This window comes from Schistocerca gregaria, chromosome 3 (genome assembly GCF_023897955.1).
Source record: "Schistocerca gregaria isolate iqSchGreg1 chromosome 3, iqSchGreg1.2, whole genome shotgun sequence".
Taxonomy (NCBI): domain Eukaryota; kingdom Metazoa; phylum Arthropoda; class Insecta; order Orthoptera; family Acrididae; genus Schistocerca; species Schistocerca gregaria.
This window is the reverse complement of record NC_064922.1, coordinates 589,419,299-589,440,907: the sequence shown is the minus strand read 5'-3', so window position 1 is coordinate 589,440,907 and position 21,609 is coordinate 589,419,299. Positions and strand designations below refer to the sequence as shown.

Sequence of the window (21,609 nt, the reverse complement as noted above, 5' to 3'; positions counted from 1 at the left end):
TTGCTTTGGGCTATCCGAAACATACAGGAGGCGGCGTGGATTGGCCTCTCTATTCGCCAGACATGAACCCTTGTGACTTCTTTCTGTGGGGACACTTGAAAGACCAGGTGTACCGCCAGAATCCAGAAACAATCGAACAGCTGAAGCAGTACATCTCATCTGCATGTGAAGCCATTCCGCCAGACACGTTGTCAAAGGTTTCGGGTAATTTCATTCAGAGACTACGCCATATTATTGCTACGCATGGTGGATATGTGGAAAATATCGTACTATAGAGTTTCGCAGGCCGCAGCGCCATCTGTTGTTGACATTTGTAACTACTGTAATTTCGAAAGTTTGTCTGCCTGAAAATGTACTGTTGTCCCAAGCATATTGCAACAAACGATGTATTTCTATCGCTGCTCGTTTAGTTTGTATTGGCGTTTCAAATATACCGGTCATTTTTGATACACCCTGTAGTAGCTGATGAGTGTGGCGCAGGCGCTGATGGTAGCCTTTCGACGTTCGTCGTGTCTTCTGACCATATCTCGGCGTGCGTCGACTTCCAGGAGTTGCAGAAAAATACTATTAGATTCACAGTTGGGGTGGCCATTAATGGCAACCTCTATCTGCAAATGTAGCACCACCAGTTGGTCTTTTGGTGAGTGACGAATATTCTGGAATGAGCGAACAGTGCACAGACAGCCGGCCTGAAGATAGTACACTATGCAATCATAAGTATCCGGAACCTGGCTCAAAATGACTTACAAGTTCTTGACGTCCTCCATCGGTAATGCTGGAATTCAGTATAGCCTTGACGACAGTTTCCACTCTCGCAAGCACACTTACAATCAGGTGTTGGAAGGTTTCTTGGGGAATGGCAGCCCATTCTCCACGGAGTGCTGCACTGAGGGGAGCTATTGATGTCAGTTGGTGAGGCCTGGCACGAAATCGGCTTTCCAAAACATCCCAAAGGTGTTCTATAGGATTCAGGTCTGGACTCTTCGTAGGCCAGTCCATTACAAGGATGTTAATGTAGTGTAATCACTCCGCCACAGGCCGTGCATAATGAACAGGTGCTCGATCGTGTTGAAAGATGCAATCGCCATTCCCGAATTGCTCTTCAACAGTGGGAAGCAAGAAGGTGCTTATAACATCAATGTAGGCCTGTGCTGTGACAGTGCCACGCAAAACAACAAGGAGTGCGTGCCCTCTCCATGAAAAACACGATCACTCCATAACACCACAGCCTCCGGATTTTACTGTTAGCACTACACAGGCCGGCAGATAACTTTCTCCTGGAATTCGCCATACCCACACGCTGCCATCGCGTCGCCGCAAAGTGTACCGTAATTCGTCACTCCACACAACGTTTTTCCAATCTTAACTCTCCTTCATCAAGCGAGGCGTCATTTGGCAGTTACCGGCGTGATGTGTGGGTTACGAGCAGCTGCTCGACCGTTCAATCACAGTTTTCTCACCTCCCGCCTAACTGTCATAGTACTTGCAGTAGATCCTGACACCGTTTCGACTTCCTGTGTGATGGATTGATGTCTCCCTATCACACATTGTGACCCTCTTCAACTGTCGGCGGTCTCTGTCAGTCAACAGACGAGGTCGGCTTGTACACTTTTATGCTGTACGTGTCCCTTCACGTTTCCACTATCACATCGGAAACAACAGTGGATCTAGGGATGTTTAGAAATGTGGAAATCTCGCGTACAAACATATGACACAAGTGACACCCATCACCTGCCACGATCGAAGTCCGTGAGTTCCGCGGAGCCCCCCATTCTGCTCTCTCACTATGTCTAATGGCTATTGAGGTCGCTGATACAGAGTACCTGGCACCAGGTGACAGCACTATGGACTTAATATGAAAAACCTATGTTTTTGGGGCCGTCCAAATATTTTTGATCACGTAGTGTATAAACGGATGACTTTGGAGTGGCGGTCTGGCAGTGTCGTGTGCAGTTGGCGGAATCCACATCTGCTTACCTCAAAATCGTACGTATTGTTCTACTCTTCACATAAAAATATAAAATATTTTTTTATTTGCGGTACACAGGGTGTCCTGGTAATGTTGCAACAAAATTCGATTGCCTGTAGAGGTGTTTTGAGGAAGAAATCGAAGACAGGAACCCATTTGACTGTTTGACTGCACCACCTCTTCTCCCAGACGCTGACTCAGTTTCGCCACACATGTCTAATTGTTACCGCCATTTCAGAAAAATAAAGTACACTGAAACGAAAGTTAGCGACGATGGATGACGTTTCTGAAGTGGACGCCGGCGCTTATACCTTCGACGGCCCTCTACAAAACCTTGAAGTTTGTCTCAACGTTTCTGGGACACTCCAAAGACGTTCATATTTTCTATGTGAAGAGTAGAACAATATGTACAATTTTTTTTATTGAAAAATGTAACGTTTTGTTTGACTATTGTGAGTGATCGGTAGCGTTTACGCTGACTACACAGTACGCTGCGTAGCTCCAAATTGGCCGCCAGCGGGCGTTCTATCCACCCGGGAAGCTCCGTCACTTCCAGAAAGGTGGACGGGTGGCGCACTACGCGTGCAGACAGCCGCCGCCGCTAATGACCACTTTCTCACCGAAGCAAATTGTATCCTGGTGCGCCTTTTTATAAACCAATGCGCTCAGAAATCCGCCAGAAGACACGACGAACCTTGGGACACTACTATCGACGCTTGTGCCACGATCGTCAGTTATTAGGAGCGACTAGTCAATGTACCAAGGACAGTATTCAAATAGACGAATAACTGTAAATAGAACAGAAAAGTTTCGTATTTGCCTTTGCCAGCTTGGCTATCTGTAAATAACAGTGTCTTAATTTTACCCACACAATTGCCTCTCAGTTTTTAGTACAAAAGATCTACCTCGAATGCACCTCCTGCAACTGCAGACACGACGTATTGTACTTATAATTGGAACAAATATATTTTTAATTTGGGTTTGACTGTAATATTTTGGTCCTCTTATGAACTTACGTTGGAAAACTGTTGTGTACATAGGTCCGCGTAGTCAGCGCGTACACAAATTTCCCACTAGAGCGCGCCCCTCTAAGCACAACAGCGCAGGCGCAGCGCTCGTCCCTCTCTGCACTACCAGATGGCGCTGTCTTAGAGACGGACCAAATTCTGCTTCCGCCGATCCGCGTATTAATATGTAACGCAGCCAATGAGATTGCTGCTAACGTAGAACCTATTCTCCTGCGCCTAATAAGATTATCATATTCCTGTACATAGCCATGAAGATAAATGAATAGACACTTTGTCAAGTATTAGAGATATGTGAGAATAAGATTAACGTACCAAGACCAAAGGAACTTCAGATTGTCAATTGTAAACAGCATCCAGAATCAAGTTAAGTAATTTCTATGATTTTTATTATTTTAATAAATGTGTGTGAAAATTAATAAAGTTCTGGTTAAAGTTGGTCACCATCAATCTGCTACTCTAAGTGTGCAAGTGGCATTTCTATCATCTGACCTAACGGCAGAAGATGAACGTGCCATGATAAGACCACGAGACATATTGCTGACACTCGCCTACTTCGTTAGAGCGACAAGTCAAATAATCTGATGGTGTGTGTACCGAAGGTCTTACAGTACGCACACAACAACAACATTGTTTTCTATTTCGACATATTTGATTTCATTGTTTTAATGAATAATTTGTCTCTATGTAAAGTTCATTTTTAGATATGTTTGTGGACCATCATTGCTCTCTGATTCCTCATTGCTGCTTCGTACATGGTGGGCAGCGTACACAGTTCTTGTGAACGCAGCAAGCAGACAAGCTAATTCAAAAACTCATGGGCAGTTCTGCGTTGTTGTTGTTTTTTATTTTTTATTTATATCACTGCTTTCACTCGTTACGTTTACTGTGATAACACTTACTCTTCAACCACTCCGTGTTTCAAATAATCCATACCGTACATTTATTCTGCAGGACCCACCGCAAAATCTCACACAGATCGATATGTCATTTACATATCCGCAAGCGGAGGACGAAGACTTTAAAGATCTCGTAATTGAAATCACGAAAACACCCACAGAGAAACTGCCTGAAGTGTTGCTTCCTTATTACGAATTCGCTTGCGAGGCCCATTTCAATTTTCCAGAAATAAAACAACTTTTACGGTAAGTCTGTAATTCTCTTATTACTATTTACTCACATTGTTAATATATTTTATCACTGTCATACTCTTGATGCTAAAGGACTGTAGTAATAAGAGTTCAGATACTTAATATTTATGTAGCACCTACTTTCCAGGCAAATATCCTATATTAATTTTTGTGATCAGGAATGCCATTGTGCAAGATATGTGAAACATTGATCTCAAACACAAAAATCAAAGACCTCTCGCGAATACATTGTAGTTGTTCTCATTTTAATCTTAACAATACTCAATTAATTTATCTGTTATACTCGTAGTCGACAGTAGCAGAGCATAATTACATCTAACACGCTTCCACTACTTGGAACAGGTTATTAGCGAAGTATGTTACTGTGCTGTGATGGGCAAGTGGAATACTATTCATATTCATGTTCAACAACTGAATTATTTTGTGTTTGAAGTATTAGTTTTTTGTCTGGTAGGAAACTGAAGTCGATGCTTTCCAGTTAGTTTTGCTGCTGATTATCGGGAAGCATCGTTGTCGCAGTTAAAAAAGCACATTTATCAACTACCGCTAAAAAAAGTAACGCCCTCAAGGACAAGGTAATTTTATCAACAAGAGAAGTGAAAGGTAGACCATTATTGTAGGACAATACGATAACAAATTAAGACCAAATAAAACACACCTGTCTTACTAAATGATGTCCAAACAGTAGCATCAGTACATACATTATTCCCCCCCCCCCCCTCCCCTGTAGGCAACGCAGGCTTGGTTTCTTGCATGCAAGTGACCATATAGGTATTGTAAACAAAATTCTTCTGGGCTGTTGACCGTATTGTCATATATACAATTTTCCGACGTTTCAGCCACTATTAAAAATGGTTTTCCCCAGTGCTTTATGCTGAGCTGACTGCTGTATGAGAATATAAGTAGTGCCGAATGGCTTCCGGCGATAGACTGTCCCGGGCGTCTTGTGTCTTTTGTCGCAATTAGTCAAAGATTCTCGCACGATCTGTAGAACGAGTAAGTTATCGCTTCATCGTGTTCATAAGTGATCAATTGGCGAGAGTTCTGGCGGTCTTGCTCACTAGGACAGTTGTACGTGACGAACAGCACAAAATGTCAGAGCAGCCGTATAGTGCTGTCCTGCTTAAAAAGCACATCACCTTCCTGTCGAAAAATGGCAGTAGCATGCGGATAACACCATGTGTAATGTAGTGAGTACTGGTTAGTTTACCCTACAGAAACACCAAATCTGACAGCGAGTTGTACCTGATGGTCCCCTATGCCATAAAGCCTTGGGTGGTAGCAGTGTGTGGTGGGCGAATGCACTCCGAAATAGGCCGCACTTCAGATTTATGCCGTGGACGTATAAGTCGATCACTTGGATACGCCTACTCATGGATGACAACAGCGCGCCATTCCACTATGCAGACGACTCTCTCACAACAGAATAGCCGTGGTGGTATGTGGTGCCAGTGATAGTCTGACGAGAGGCGCACATGAGTCTTGCTGCAAACAGACCCCAGTTCAGCTTGGTGAGACAAAAAGTGCAACATGCGCCCGGATGTCTTTCGTGGATGATGCTCGGTCGGCCATCGGGGCTCACACAGTGCGTCAAATTTGACTTGCGTCTGCCCTATGCGGACGTCCGGAACCTGGCATACGGCAGTGGGAATGCTCAACGGACCATTGCCGAAAGTAGGGATGCAACACCGATACACCGTGTCCATTGCACCAGTCCCTCGATACATCCATGCAACTACACGGGTCCGCAGCGTGACACCCTTCAAATGGCTTCAAAGGTAACATAGCAGGGCATGGTTGTACACTAGAACGATTGTTGTAAACATTGTTCACTTCTAAACTCATCAGTTACTGCCTGCAGAGTCAAAAACAGAGGCGCACAGTAGGGCTTCCTGAGCGCCATTTGATCGCCAATGATTGTCACTGGAAATGGAGACCATCAACATGCACATATTACATCCCGGTGCCACTCCGTGTAGGTGTTGAATTTTTTTCCGGCTTTGTAGTATGTATAGTTCATATCAGTCTGTTGTGAAACATAACTTTCTAGTGTAGAGTACGATGTTTATATGACAAAATGGTTTCAGACTTCTCCAGGTATCTTTCGTGGGCGTTACTTTCAGGTTTCTTTTAAGCTTTGGTGCAGGAGGCCTTTCCATAGATCGCTTTTGCTTATGTCATGCGAGAAGACGATGAAATGTGTTCCAGTTTTGAAACGTTTGCTACTCTTAGCGCCGGCCGGGGTGGCCGAGCGGTTCTGGGCGCTACAGTCTGGAACCGCGCGACCGCTACGGTCGCGGGTTCGAATACTGCCTCGGGCATGTATGTGTGTGATGACCTTAGGTTAGTTGGGTTTAAGTAGTTCTAAGTTCCAGGGGACTGATGACCTCAGAAGTTAAATCCCATAGTGGTCAGGGCCATTTGAGCCATTGTTTTTCTGCTACGCTTAGCGGATTATACGCTGCCATGACTATTTGTTGCCGAACTCGAATGCAGTTTTAACTTGCCACAAATAGACAACCTTTCTTAAGAAGTATGGAGCATCCAAAAAGATAGGTATCATTGGGGTTGCAGCGCGGGGTAGCCGCGTGGTCGAGGGCGCCTTGTCACGGGCCGTGCGGCTCTCCCTGTCGGAGGTTCGAGTCCCCCTCGGGCATGCGTGTGTGTGCTGTTAGTTTAAGTTAGATTAAGTACTGCGTAAGCTTAGGGACCGATGACCTCTGCAGTTTGGTCCCATGAAATGAGCGTTTGGTGTCATTGGCCGGGCGCGTAGGATGAGTTTGGCCCCATAAGACCTTACCACAGATTTTCCAAATTTTTCATTTGGGTTGATACTCGTCCTCATAAAACGTTTTGCGTTACCAGATGAAGCTGTTACAAAGTGATTTCGCCTCTGAGTACAAGCGTTATGCAGAATTCACCAAATTTTGCAAGCGTTAATTAACAAAATAGCACCAGCTGGCATTTTCTTTCCCTATCTAAGGCGTTTCTCTTGTTGAACCACAATATCCTACAAGATAAATTAGGGTGTTACGGAACTGATGGTATAGCCAACCATGGGTTATGTCACATCTAACCAAAAGAATGCAGAAAGTGGTATTTAGCAATTTAACCAATGTAATCAGGAGAGATTCCTCTCACTGGGGGGAGGGGGGGAGGGGGAATCACATATGGGTTTCCCCAAGGCTCAATGTAGGTCTGTCATTGTTCCTCAGATATGTAAATGATCTTCTGTCTAACATAAAACAAGCAAAATTAGTTCTTTTTATGGATGGCACCAGTATTGCAACCAGTCGAAGCATACATACAGCAACAGAAGAAATGGTAAACCAATCTCTTAAAGTGTCATTGACTCATTTCTGCGAATGACCTGACTCTCAATTAAAAAAAAAGACCACAACATATTCAATTCTGCACATGAAGCGGTACTACACCAATGATAAGCATAACGTAATAAATAGGATGGAAACTTTAAAATTTTTAGGTGTTTATACTGATGAGAACTTAAACTAAAAAACACATTTTGGAACTCCTTAAAAGAACCTAATTAGGCCATATTTGCTCTTGGAATCATTGCAAATGGGGAGAGACAAATCAGTAAGCTGACAGGTTTTGCATATTTTCATTCAATAAGTCTTATGCAATAATGGTGTGGGGTAGCTCAAGTGGAAGAAAGTGTTCATTGCTAAAAAACGTGTTGTAAGAATAATAGGCGGTGCTCACCGGCGAACATTTTGTAGGCATCTGTTAAAGGAATTGGGTACTCCGTCTACTGCTCCTCAGTGTATTTATTCCCCGTTGAAGTCTGTTGTAATTAATCCATTGCAGTTCAAAAGGAACAATGATGTACATAATTAAACTACCAGAAGGAAAAATTATATTCATTACTCCACATTAATGTTGTCTTTAGCACAAAAGGGGGTACAAAGTGCTGACACTAAAATTTTTTACCATGTCTGACAGACAGCTTCTCTGCAGAAGAATTTCTATTACTGTAAGTGTACAATGTGGTGGGTTGGAATTACTAACTCACATCGGTATACTTAATAGTAACAGTAATAATAATAATGCTAATGCTAAACAATGAGAATAGTAATAAAAAGAAAAAACTTATAAATGTTCAGCATGTACTTACATTTCCAATTTTTAAATAAGAAGGGAATGTCTTATGCAAGTATTAATTTTAAAATTGACGCGTTTCGCGCTAGTGGTGCATCTTCAGAAGTCTTTTAAAATTAATAGTAACGTATGTATTACACACAGTGGTGACCACGAGCTTAGCCAACCTCTACTCAGTAATTATTTACTTAAATAACTTATAAAAAGATCTTGTCTTAGACAGTGTAAACTGAACTAGTCAAAAAGTAAACACTGAATTGAGCCTAACAACAGTCGACATATATAAAACAAGAAGCCTGTTAAAGTAAAGAATTTATTTTAACAAAATCATTTTGAAACAGATAACTACTAGAACGGACTTTCCGCTTCTAAGGGCACTAAGAACCTAACCGAGCAAGCCGGTCGGAGTGGCCGAGCGGTTCTAGGCGCTACAGTCTGGAACCGCGCGATCGCTGCGGTCGCAGGTTCGAATCCTGCCTCGGGCATGGTTGTGTGTGAGGTTGAAGTAGTTATAAGTTCTAGGGGACTGGTGACCTCAGAAGTTAAGTCCCATAGTGCTCAGAGCCATTTGAAACTAACCGAACATTATTAGGCAGCCACACTCGCCAAATCATGGAGAAAACCAGTGTGTGGGTAGAGTTGCGGTTAACAGGCATATCGGCCAGTAGTAAACAACAATTGCACTATGTAGCGTGTTGGGTGAGACAGTGAGCCGTATCCTGTTCTAGCGTGAATGAACAGCGGATTGTAAGCTCCAAGTGCCGTCATTTGCACATTGAAGAATAATTAAAAACGATTGTACGAGATAGTGCCAGAAGTATATAGTTCAAATAAGTTAATAATTATTAAATAATGCCTTAAAAGTAGTTAAAACAAGTACGAAGTTGAAAATCAAAGAAGTAAACGCGAGTTCATAGTGTCGGGTGACAAGCGGCAATCTAGCTGCTGATTATTTAGCTTTAGAGGAACCGGCTAGTGACATTTTTGTAAAGCTGTCATCATAGTTCATAAAAAATGTTGTTCTTAGTGACAGGTTCCTCACTGAGACTCAAATCTTCTGAATGCTCCGAAAATTTTTTGTGATTTTGAATACCTTTAGTAGACTTTCTGCCGTTAGTTGCCAAGTGAAGGAATCGTAAAAAATCTTTTGCACTGATTGATTCTGCCGTCGGTTCTTGCTCGAATAATTTGTTCATTATGAGTGAAAACACGCACAACACTGATTTTATGTTCTACAACACTTATTATATTAGCTATATCACAAACCGGTTTTCGGGTGTCACGCCAGCATCAGGTACAAAGATAAGTATATGGTGCAGTGAAATTTTGTTGGATCAAAGATTGTAAATAGTGCATCTACGGAGTATCTCCATTTACAGAGATGAAAAATGTTAATTTTAGACTTAGGAATAGAGCAAGAGGATTATTTCACTGAAAACGTGTTGTAAGATTATTTATCTAAGATAAAATATGTGACATTAATTAATGAACTATATACAGATTACAACTGTTCATAAAATAAAATAAATTGAACAATGAACTTCGGTGACGTATTCGAGAGAAGCAGCTGAACAAAATAATCTTATCTTTAATGAGTCCTAAATTACAAAGACATATGATATAAAAGTGATAATAAGCAGCGAAGCAGCTGTGATTATACAAAAAAAATTTTAACATACGAAGAGAAATTACAGTAACTAAAAAAAGGAAAAGAGAGCAATGTAAGAGGGGTCATTTACAACAAGGCCTGGGTGGAATTATCAGCAGTGTTTGCAGTTAGAAGTGGTGAATAAGGGAATTGTATCTGGCCATTCAGTACTAATCTTGTGCTGAAAGACATATGTTATTACTTTCTATTATTCCAAGACAATTCATCTTCCTTCCTCTATTATGTTTCACCTTATAGCTGTGGCCTTCTTTGAAAAAGTGATCTGCAAAAGTAGTCTCCTTTTCTAACTTTCCAACTTCTGTGGTGTTCCTTTAAGAGGATACACATTGCCCTACCAAACTGACCCATAAACAATTTGCCACAGTTACAAGTAATTTTATATATTCAACTCTTCTCCAAAGCTGGAGTGCTGTCTTTACCATTGGGCAAAAAGTGACCAACCGTATTGTTCCTGGATTTAAGCTTCTTGGCTACATCCAGTGAGGCTTTTCCCGAATACGGAATTGTGCACCCTTTATGGCGTTCTTGAGGTGGTGGGTCAAGAACAGTGTAAAGAAGAAATTACATCTGTTGTTTCTCCCTTATATGCATTATGTAGTCCATTAAGGGAGGAGGGTAGCTATTGTTTGATCCTATTTGATTTCTTTATAGTCCATTTGGAAGCTGTCTTCGCACATGGGGATTGATATTAGGCGATGTATCATTCGGTGGAAGACAGCATGTTTATGGGTCACTAGGTGTTGAGAACTGGCAGGTATTACAATATCTATGATGATAGGTTTTGTAGCGACGTCGGGAGTCAGCCGAAACAGATGTCGCATGTGAAGAGTGTTCGCACGCTGAGCGTCAGGAGCCCAATGAGACGCTTTCTCCGTGCTGCAACGCGCGCTCCATGAATTTAATAATTTGCTTTGGCTTTTTTAGTATTCCTGTAACTGAGTTACAAAAAAAATGGTAATATTCGTTGCGCGGGAAATGTTTCATAACGTTTTTCCTGCTGTTATGTGAGCTTAACATAAACTTCTCGTCTAAATAAAGTGTTGAAGAGAATTATACGTCGCTCGTATTCTCGCCGCGGACAAGAACACAACGAGGTCGCAAGTGCAACACACACAACTTGCGACTGTGGTGACCCAGGCGTGATCCCAGCTGGAGGGAATAAATCAGCAGCAGAAATGGCTAGCACCGAACTTAATCAGAAATTGGTCGGGGACGGACCCACCAACAATATCAAGACTGGCCGTGCGGCTACCGCCGTTTTGGCCCCACAACCCAGCATTATGATTTGCACAGATGGAATAGAGTTTCATCTGAGCCACCTATACAAAGCTGAGGTTCAGGATATTATAACTTCACCTCCGAACATGGAAGCATCGGCGAAATTAAAGAATGAATTAATACGAAGAGTGTCCTCTTCATAGGAAGAACGAGTGCGGCTGATTCTCACACAAGAGGAATTCAGCGACAGAAAGCCATCGCAGTACCTCTGTCATTTAAGAAGAAAGTTCGACGCGCTTGCGGTGCCTGATACATTACTACGCACTTCGTGGAACAGCCGTCTACCGACATAGGTTTTTTTTCTTTTTTTTTCTAGTGTGTGTGTGTAGTGTGGACTGAAGAGATCATCCTTGATGACTTATTCTTCTAGGATGGGACGTAAGGATAAAAGGAAAACACTTTATTTATCACACATTCAGTTAGGCTTGGGCACGCTGTCTTTGGTGATGTCTATCTCCTGGGGAGGGTGAAATGTGTCAAGGTTGTTATGTGTGACTGCTTCCTCGTGTTATGACAGATGGCCTATGGGGGGGGGGGGGGCTGAAACGTTATTGACCTCGGTACTCTATACTTGTGCTATCTTGCAGGATTTACCGTTCCTACCGATTCTAATTGTCGAACTTCGTCCCTAAGGGCATCGATCTTGTCAAAAACTCGTAGAGCCTTGTCATGGACCTTCTCTTGTATAGTGGTCTCGTGGAGTGCGGTGCGGATGTCGACGTTTCTTGTCCACCATCTAGCTCCTGTGATCCATCGATAGCAAATGTTTTGCAGCGCTTGGAGTTTGTTGTAGTTGGAGACGCACGCAGTTCCCCACGAGGCGGAGCCATACAACATTGTGGGTTCCACCGTTGCCTTATACAATTGGAGTTCAGTCTCGGGGTTGAGATCCTTACTCTTCAGGAACGGAATCAATGACCTGGCCATCTTCTGGGCTGCCGTCTTCTTGTTGTCAATATGCTGCGCAAAGAGTAATTTTTTGTCGAGGTAGACACAGAGATACTTCACTCCCGGCGACCATGGGATAAGTTGGTCAGCTATTTGGAGTCTGTCGTTCAGAACTAGTTTCCTCCGTCTTCGTCGGGTTGATGGTTATCTTATTTTGCAGCGCCCAGCGTTCCATTACAGCAAGTAGCCGTTGCATCCTAGCGATTAGCTGATCCAAGTGTCGTCCAGTTGCCAGTAGGGCCGTATCGTCCGCATAAAAACTCGCCCTAACAAGGGGGACTGTTGGGATGTCATTTATATATAAGTTAAAAAGCAGAGGCGAAATGACAGAGCCCTGCGGAATTCCTGCGGAGATCAGTTTCATTTCGGAGTTTTTGTCGTCGATTCGGACATACAGTTTCCTGTCCTGCAGAAAGCTGTCTGAGTCTAATGTAACACTCCGCAACAGTGGTAGTGGGATGCATTTTGACGATAAGGTTGGGCCACCACACCTTATGGTAAGCTTTTTCGATGTCAAGGAAGACACCAATCGTGAAGTGCTGCTTGTTGTATCTGTCTTGTATGCGTTCGGTGATGCGTAGAAGTTCGGCAGATAACTTGTCCTTGAAACCGAATTGTTCGGGTCGTATAACATCATGCGCTGTAAGCGTGTCATGGAGCCTCTTCAACAGCACTGTCTCGAGCACCTTGCCAAGGGTCGGCAAGAGGCTAATTGGTCGGTAACTTTTGGGTTCTGCTGGGTCTTTACCTGGCTTGGGTATTGGAACTACTCGAGCCGTCTTCCATGCCGTAGGGAAATACCCCTGCAGAAGACAGCTGTTGAGAATTCGGGTAAGGAGCACAGTTGGCTTCCTGGGCAACTGTTTCAAATCGGTGTTGCTTATGGAGTCGTTGCCCGGCGCATTATTCCGAGTCTTCCGGATAATTTTACGGATCTCTGCTGGTGTGGTGAGTTGGGGGCGGCTCTGCACAGGCGCAATACGAAAAGCAGTCCATTCTGCTGTAAGGACGGCTTCCTGTTCTTGCAGGCGGACGTCGTGCACGGGGGCCGCTTGTGTAGACATCTGTTCTTGGTAAGTCGTAGCATACAGCTCCGCCTGGGCGAGTTCGTCACAGAGGAGGCCATTTGGTCCTCCGATGGCTCGTTTAGGTGGCCGCTGGTGTCGTATGCTCTTGACTACCTGCCATTCGTTCTTGGTTCGAAGTAAGAATTCATCCATCTTATCTTCCCACACCTGCTGCCGCCACTCGGCTACTCTCCTGTGCAGTTCTCGTGTTAAGAAGTGCGTTTCTCGTCGATCGATCGGGTTTCTATAGCGGACCCAACGTCGGCTGCTCCTGTTTCTGTGCCTTCAGTTCTTTGAGTAGAGGCGGGAACTCGTCGAAAGCTACTACAGGGTAACAGGGTAGACCGTGTGAGTAGTTGCCCTCCGTTTGGATACCTTTATCTTCTGCGTCAAAGTTTGTACCGCGATGTCGATGGCTTCCGGTGTTGAAAAGTCCTGCGTCGGGCAGATATTGTTGTCAAGATATGTCCAAAATTGACCCCAGTTCAGAATTTGTGAGGTTGGGGGCGGAAGGTTGGCCGTTGCGTTTTCCACTATGCTGATGACAGGTCGGTGGTCAGACGAAAGATCGTCGACGGTGCGGAGCTGGAGGTTCGTCTCAATGTTTTTGATGATAGCAATATCGAGGACGTCTGCTTCTTGCCGATCAACGTAAGGAATCCGTGTGGGCTCTCGTGGGCCATGGACTGTGATGCCCAGTTCTTCTTCCATGGCAATCAAAGTTCGTCCATGAGGGTTCGTGCGCCGGGAATTCCACGCGTCGTGCTTGCTGTTAAGGTCACCTCCTAGGAAGATTTTGTCAAAATTGGTGAAGATACTCCTTACGTCGTCTGGCACCAGGTTTTTACCGGGGCTGTTGTACGCCGCAATGAAAGTGATGTTGCCTGCCGCCGATGGAACCGTTACTGCTGTTGCCTCCAGATGTTGGAGGTGTGGTAGCGTTTCATGATGGTGCCGCAGTTCCCTATTAAGCAGAACTGCGGTCCCTGCACCTCGTTGGCCTTGTCTGTCCGTTCTATAGACGTACGTGTTACGAAATCTGAGTTCAGTTGTTGGACGAAGATGCGTCTCCGATACAAGTGCAATGACGATTTAGTGACGTCGTAAAAATTCATTGAATTCTGTTTTCTTGTGTTTCATTGCGTTGACGTTCCATATACAGATTTTCAGGTTTCTTGTGGTCCCAGGGCATTCCATCTGAAGGTGTTCCAAAGGCCTTCAGTACACTTTCGATTAAAGAAAGTATCCTCACTAGTTGTTGCTGCACGGCGGTGAGAAGTTTCGCGACATCAGAGAGCGCTGGAGCTATAGATTCCTTCAAATGAGCTGGTGAGACGTAGGTTTCCGGTTCCGGTCGGCGTGGTGATGCTGCGTGGGCGTATGAATAATGTTGGCGGTGCTGTCGAGATGGGCGTGCTTCAGGAGGAGGCTGTGTTACTGGCTGCCGTGTCGCCGCCGGCTGTTCTTGTGGCGCTTGCTGACGGTGGGGCGGAGGGTGTGGCGTCAGGTCGGAGTTCCGTACTACACGAGTTCTGCGTTGAGAGGGCTGCGGGGAAGACTGTTGTGTGTATTTCCTGAGAAGTTCCTGGTACTTCTGGCAACCACGCCATGTGGCAGGATGGTCCTTTTCACAGTTAGTACATTTCGGCGGACCCCTCTCGGGGATGAGTACATGCTGAAGATCGGTGTTTCCCTCCACATCGAACGCAGCGAGCAAGCAAGCTGCAATAATTAGCCGTATGTTCGAATCGCTGGCAGTGGCGACATCGAACAGGTCCTTCTTGTCTGCTGTAGGTTTCAATAACGACTTTAGTATATAGAAGGTATTTGAAGTCGTAAATCTTGTAGTTTTCCTTTTCGGCTGGCAACGTGACACAGTAAGCACCTTGAGGTCGTAATTCCTTCGTTTGGTCGTCTCGAATTTTAAACTGGTGGACGTTGATGACAGGGAAACATTTCTTTATCAGAGCGGCTTTCAGTTCTTCCTTCGTAACTTCGGCAGGTAGACGTTTGACAACCACTTTGACGTCCTTGTCCTCTGCGGCCTGATGTGTTAAAAACGTGGATGTCATTCGACACAAAGAAATTGATGGCCCGCCGTTGATCTTCATAGGAGTCAAAGTGATATTTGATCCTGTCTCGTTGGTAGATGGCCTTAAGACTGCCCTCAATACTCGCTTTCAGCGCCTTGTTGAGTTCCATGTAGTTCTTGGTTTGGTAAATAGTAACGGGCGGGACTCTGCGTAGTAAGTTGCGACCAGAGCCATCTGTCCCCTCTTTATCTGCTGCGAGATTGACATCACTCGTCTGGTCCATACGTTCTGGAGCATCCTTATTATCTTCCGTCGCAATAGCCGCATAACGGTTGGAAGTTTTCAGTTCTTCTGGACGTTGTCGCTGCCGAGAGTTCTTCTACTTAGGAGAAGCGTTGAGTCGTTTCTTTGGCGAACTAGTGTAAAATCGCCCTCTCCGTCGGTGGGCTGCATGGTCCAAACTTCTTCAGAGGAGACTCCCTCCATTTCGTCGTCGTCTTCTGGAGGAGAAAATTGTTCCACGTCGTCTACTTGTTCTTCAGGCTGTGAAATAGGAACTGTACTAGTGCGGTTGTCGTATACTTCCTGACTTAGCAGAATCATGGGTCGTATTTCACGTCTGAGTTCTTGTTGTTGCCGATCGTTCTGAGTTAGTTGATGCCTCTCGTCATAGGGGTTTGACGTATGTTGTCCTCCGCTCTGCATTCGCATAGCGATCGTCATGGTCCTGTCCTCATTGTGTTGCCTTTCCGAATCCGCTGTGGTTGCAGGGGTCGTCGCCGTTGTATCCGTCCTGTGGGGAGCGGCCTCCGGGACGGCCGGTGGGGCAGGCCCCACCGACCGGCCAGTGGCTCGGACGCGCGCGTTCCGTTGTCTGCACTCATCGGCATCGCGCGCTCAACTGCCGACACAGGTGAAAGCCATTACAGCATCGCAAACGGACATGTCGCTAGATGCCATTGCGGACCTGGCAGGTCGAATTCAAGATGCCATCGTACCAACTTCCTGCCCTGAAATTACGACGAAGTGTAGTAGAACTTCGGTGGAACGCGGGCAGATTACGACAGTTTCGTGAGCAAGATCGACGCGCTCAGTAAGCAGATGGGCGAACAACTCTCAGACAGGTACATTAGAGGACGACTCCGCAGAAGGTCTAGAAGTCGTTCCTCGGCGAACTCCGCCGTGGTCGAAGATTTCAACCCTGGTAGACATGTGTTGGGTACTACAGGAAATTCGGAGGTCAGACGCACATGTGTACTTCGCCGTGTACCTTTCTCATTTGTAAGCGACAGGCAGAAGTAATCACTCAGGACTGTCGGTCGCTGACCTTGTGTCTCTTTATCACAGAACGCAAGACAGCTCGTACGTTTTTGGTGGACACAGGTTCCGAATTCAGAATTTTGCTACGGACCCAGTTACACAAGTATCGGCCAGTCACTTGGTTTTGCCTTTCCATGGCTAATAATTCAACCATCGTGACGTACGGAATGCAGCACTTCGAGTCGGACCTGGGATTGCGTCGCGTCTTGAAGTGGAACTTCACCGTGACGGACGTAACGGAGCCCATAATTGGAGCCGATTTCTTAGAGCATCATCGATTGGTGCCGGACGTTGCCAAAGCCCGCCTAATAGACAACGTCACGGACTATCTGCCGATGGGTTCCGACGTAGCTCGGCAGTATACGACGCCAAATTGATCTAGTCAAAGAGCGATGAGTATACCGTACTTCCAGAATAATTCCCGGCCACAAGGCCTCCTGGGGCCCCACGAAGTAATGGCCGCTATCGACAGGGGATCTCAAGTTGATTCCGTGTTTCTAGATTTCCGGAAAGCTTTTGACACCGTTCCTCACAAGCGACTTCTAATCAAGCTGCGGAGCTATGGGGTATCGTCTCAGCTGTGGGACTGGATTCGTGATTTCCTGTCAGGAAGGTCGCAGTTCGTAGTAATAGACGGCAAATCATCGAGTAAAACTGAAGTGACATCAGGTGTTCCCCAGGGAAGCGTCCTGGGACCTCTGCTGTTCCTGATCTACACTCCTGGAAATGGAAAAAAGAACACATTGACACCGGTGTGTCAGACCCACCATACTTGCTCCGGACACTGCGAGAGGGCTGTACAAGCAATGATCACACGCACGGCACAGCGGAAACACCAGGAACCGCGGTGTTGGCCGTCGAATGGCGCTAGCTGCGCAGCATTTGTGCACCGCAGCCGTCAGTGTCAGCCAGTTTGCCGTGGCATACGGAGCTCCACCACAGTCTTTAACACTGGTAGCATGCCGCGACAGCATGGACGTGAACCGTATGTGAAGTTGACGGACTTTGAGCGAGGGCGTATAGTGGGCATGAGGGAGGCCGGGTGGACGTACCGCCGAATTGCTCAACACGTGGGTCGTGAGGTCTCCACAGTACATCGATGTTGTCGCCAGTGGTCGGCGGAAGGTGCACGTGCCCGTCGACCTGGGACCGGACCGCAGCGACGCAAGGATGCACGCCAAGACCGTAGGATCCTACGCAGTGCCGTAGGGGACCGCACCGCCACTTCCCAGCAAATTAGGGACACTGTTGCTCCTGGGGTATCGGCGAGGACCATTCGCAACCGTCTCCATGAAGCTAGGCTACGGTCCCGCACACCGTTAGGCCGTCTTCCGCTCACGCCCCAACATCGTGCAGCCCGCCTCCAGTGGTGTCGCGACAGGCGTGAATGGAGGGACGAATGGAGACGTGTTGTCTTCAGCGATGAGAGTCGCTTCTGCCTTGGTGCCAATGATGGTCGTATGCGTGTTTGGCGCCGTGCAGGTGAGCGCCACAATCAGGACTGCATACGACCGAGGCACACAGGCCCAATACCCGGCATCATGGTGTGGGGAGCGATCTCCTACACTGGCCGTACACCTCTGGTGATCGTCGAGGGGACACTGAATAGTGCACGGTACATCCAAACCGTCATCGAACCCATCGTTCTACCATTCCTAAATCGGCAAGGGAACTTGCTGTTCCAACAATACAATGCACGTCCGCATGTATCCCGTGCCACCCGATGTGCTCTAGAAGGTGTAAGTCAACTACCCTGGCCAACAAGATCTCCGGATCTGTCCCCCATTGAACATGTTTGGGACTGGATGAAGCGTCGTCTCACGCGGTCTGCACGTCCAGCACGAACGCAGGTCCAGCTGAGGCGCCAGGTGGAAATGGCATGGCAAGCCGTTCCACAGGACTACATCCAGCATCTCTACGATCGTCTCCATGGGAGAATAGCAGCCTGCATTGCTGCGAAAGGTGGATATACACTGTACTAGTGCCGACATTGTGCATGCTCTGTTGCCTGTGTCTATGGGCCTGTGGTTCTGTCAGTGTGATCATGTGATGTATCTGACCCCAGGAATGTGTCAATAAAGTTTCCCCTTCCTGGGACAATGACTTCACGGTGTTCTTATTTCAATTTCCAGGAGTGTATATAAATGACCTGGGTGACAATCTGAGCAGTTCTCTTAGATTGTTCGCAGATGATGCTGTAATTTACCGTCTAGTAAGGTCATCCGAAGACCAGTATCAATTGCAAAGCGATTTAGAAAAGATTGCTGTGTGGTGTGTCAGGTGGCAGTTGACGCTAAATAACGAATAGTGTGAGATGATCCACATGAGTTCCAAAAGAAATCCGTTGGAATTCGATTACTCGATAAATAGTACAATTCTCAAGGCTGTCAATTCAACTAAGTACCTGGGTGTTAAAATGCGCCGGACCAGCTGCTGCGCGATCCTGCGCCGAAGAAAGACTCCCATCTTCCGCCGGTGGTCCTCCAGTTTCGGCCGCCCTATGGGGAACTGCAGAAGTTGTTGCGCAGCTGGACAACGGCCGTGTATACCGTGAAGCCTGCCGGACGAGACCTGTACAGGGTCATACTCCGAACTACTGACGACTATCGCCGGGTCACTCAGGAGGCGTCTGAGGGTGGTATCCCGTTCTATACCCACGCTTCCCCACCTGAATAGGTCTTGAAGATTGTAATCCGGGACCTCCCATTCAACATGGAAGCCGATCACCTGCATCGTGAACTCGCTGACCTGGGCTTCTACATACGGGCAGTCGTGAAGATGAAGTCGCCCAAATCACACGATGATATGCCGCTCTTACTGGTCGTCTGCTCCGACACCGTGGAGAACCGCAAACTCTACCAATTGACGCGGGTCGCCGACGTTCATGTTCAGGCCGAAGATCTTCGCTCCCGGAGAGGCCCTATGCAATGCTTTCGCTGGCAGGGGATCAATCACGTCGCGCGCCACTGCTCTATGCCGGATAGATGTGTTAAATGCGCCGGTGCCCACGCAGGACGTGCGTGCACCCGTCTGCCCACCGAGAAACCGACATCTGCACTCTGTGGCGACGCTCACGTGTCCAGCTATCGTGGGTGTGAGATGTGGAAGCGTGCCATCGCTCGCCAACGTGGCCAAACACCAGCGCTGCGTCCGAACAAGCCAGCAACGAGACAGGGGCGCCCTCAGCCCTCCGCCGTCCCGGCTGCGTCGGCTGCTCCTGCTCCTGCCGCATCCGAGGCCCTGCCGACACCTGGGGCTCCTGCGCCTCCACCACAGCTGCTGGTGGCGGACCCGGGTACTGCCTCTCCCGGGACGTCGGCCGGACCGCGCCCCGCCAATCGCCAGCGCGGGGGTCAGCGCCCCGTGGGTACCCAGCGCTCAGCACCGTCAGTCGAGCAGCCCCAGGTGGACTCTCACAGCGAGTCAGCCACGCCTCCCCCTTCCAGCGACGGGGCCGCGCCGGCTGCCTCCACCGCTGACCTGGCCAACCCCGTCGCGCAGCTCACTGCCTTGGTGACCAGTGCTACGAAGTTGATTGATGTCCTGTCGGAGCAAATCACCGCTGCACTGCCGATGGCCTCTCCGGCCACGACTGCTGTCAACACTCACCAGCTGCACCACGGTCGTCGCGTGGAATGCCAATGGCGTCCGCACTCAAGCTAGCGAACTTCGCCAATTTCTTCGAGATGAAGCCTAGGACGTCTGCCTTATCAACGAAACCCACCTGAAGCCTGGGGTCGACGTCAGGGCGGCCAACTACTCCAGCTATCGCACCGATCGACTGACGGCGGGTGGTGGGACAGCTGTTTACGTCCGCAATGGCATTTGTCATCACGTGATACGACTTCCACCACTGGCAACCCTGGAGGCCCCTGGTGTCGTCGTTCACACCTCGGCAGGCGTCATCACGTTTGTCGCTGCCTATCGACCGCCGTCTCGTCCACTAGACCCTGCTGACATCGATGCTCTGCGCTCCTTGAGGGGGCAGGTGTTCGTCGCCGGGGACTTCAATAGTAAACATGTCTCCTGGAACTCCAGGATCACCAATGCCGCTGTCCGCTGCCTGCTCCGGGTAGCAGAACGTCACGATGCCCTTGTGGTGGGGCCGTACGACCCGACAATCTTCCGTGCCCGTGGCCTCCCGGATGTAATAGACATCGCGGTCGTCAAGGGCATCCCTCATCAGATCACCGCCACGACGAGGACGGCACTGTCTTCTGATCATGTCCCAGTGGTTTTTGATATCGACTTAGACGCCCTCCAACAGCCCAGGAGAGGCATCTCACTTGCTGGCATCGACTGAGGCAGGTTTCAAGCAGTCGTGACGGACTCACTCGCCGCCGCGCCGCCCCCTGCGGAAGCTGGAGCGGACGCACCACTTCTGCACTTTGCGGCAACCACGATCGACACTGCCACTATAGCAACGCCGCCCCGACCTCACACTCCGCCTGACTACTCCCGCCAGCTGCCGCCGGACATCCTTGCGGCCATCACTGAGAAGAACCGGGTCTACCGGGAGTGGTAGCGGACAAGAAATGCTGACACCAAGCGCCTCCTCAAAGGGTGCGGCGGGACATCCGCCATTGACAACCATCGCAATCGCGACTGGAAGGTCGCCACCCTCTGTCTTGACGACGGCACGGCCTGGCAGACGACGAAGAGTTTCCTCCGCCGCACGCAACGTATCCCTCCGCTGCTGGTCCATGGTCAGGCTGTCTGCGAACCAGCTGCGAAGGCTGATGCCCTCGCAGACGTCTTTGAGGCTGCGTTTACGCAAATCGAAGACCCGACCGACGCTGTCCACGACGACTTGGTTGCTGACCGGCTCCCACGCTACTTGAAGGCACGCGACGACGATGACGTCATTGAAGAGACGACGGCGGAGGAGGTGTCGTCCATCCTGCGTGCCCTGAACCCCAGGAAAGCTGCGGACCCAAACGAAGTTTCCAACGCCCTACTCCAGAAGTTGCCACCGGTGGCTGTCACTCATCGCGCCGACGTCTTTAATGTAATCCTCCGGTCCTGCAGTT

The 21,609-nt window shown here is 47.8% G+C and overlaps 1 protein-coding gene across 2 annotated transcripts in view; it reads left to right on the top strand.

The window, feature by feature from the left end:
• The window catches only part of LOC126354982 (UDP-glucosyltransferase 2-like), a 142,412-nt gene that overhangs the window by 50,998 nt on the left and 69,805 nt on the right, over positions 1–21,609 (top strand). For both annotated transcript variants that reach the window (XM_050005067.1, XM_050005068.1), the window contains exon 3: positions 3,949–4,139. In XM_050005067.1, coding sequence (XP_049861024.1) covers positions 3,949–4,139 — 191 coding nt within the window. The remainder of the gene's footprint in view (positions 1–3,948; positions 4,140–21,609) is intronic.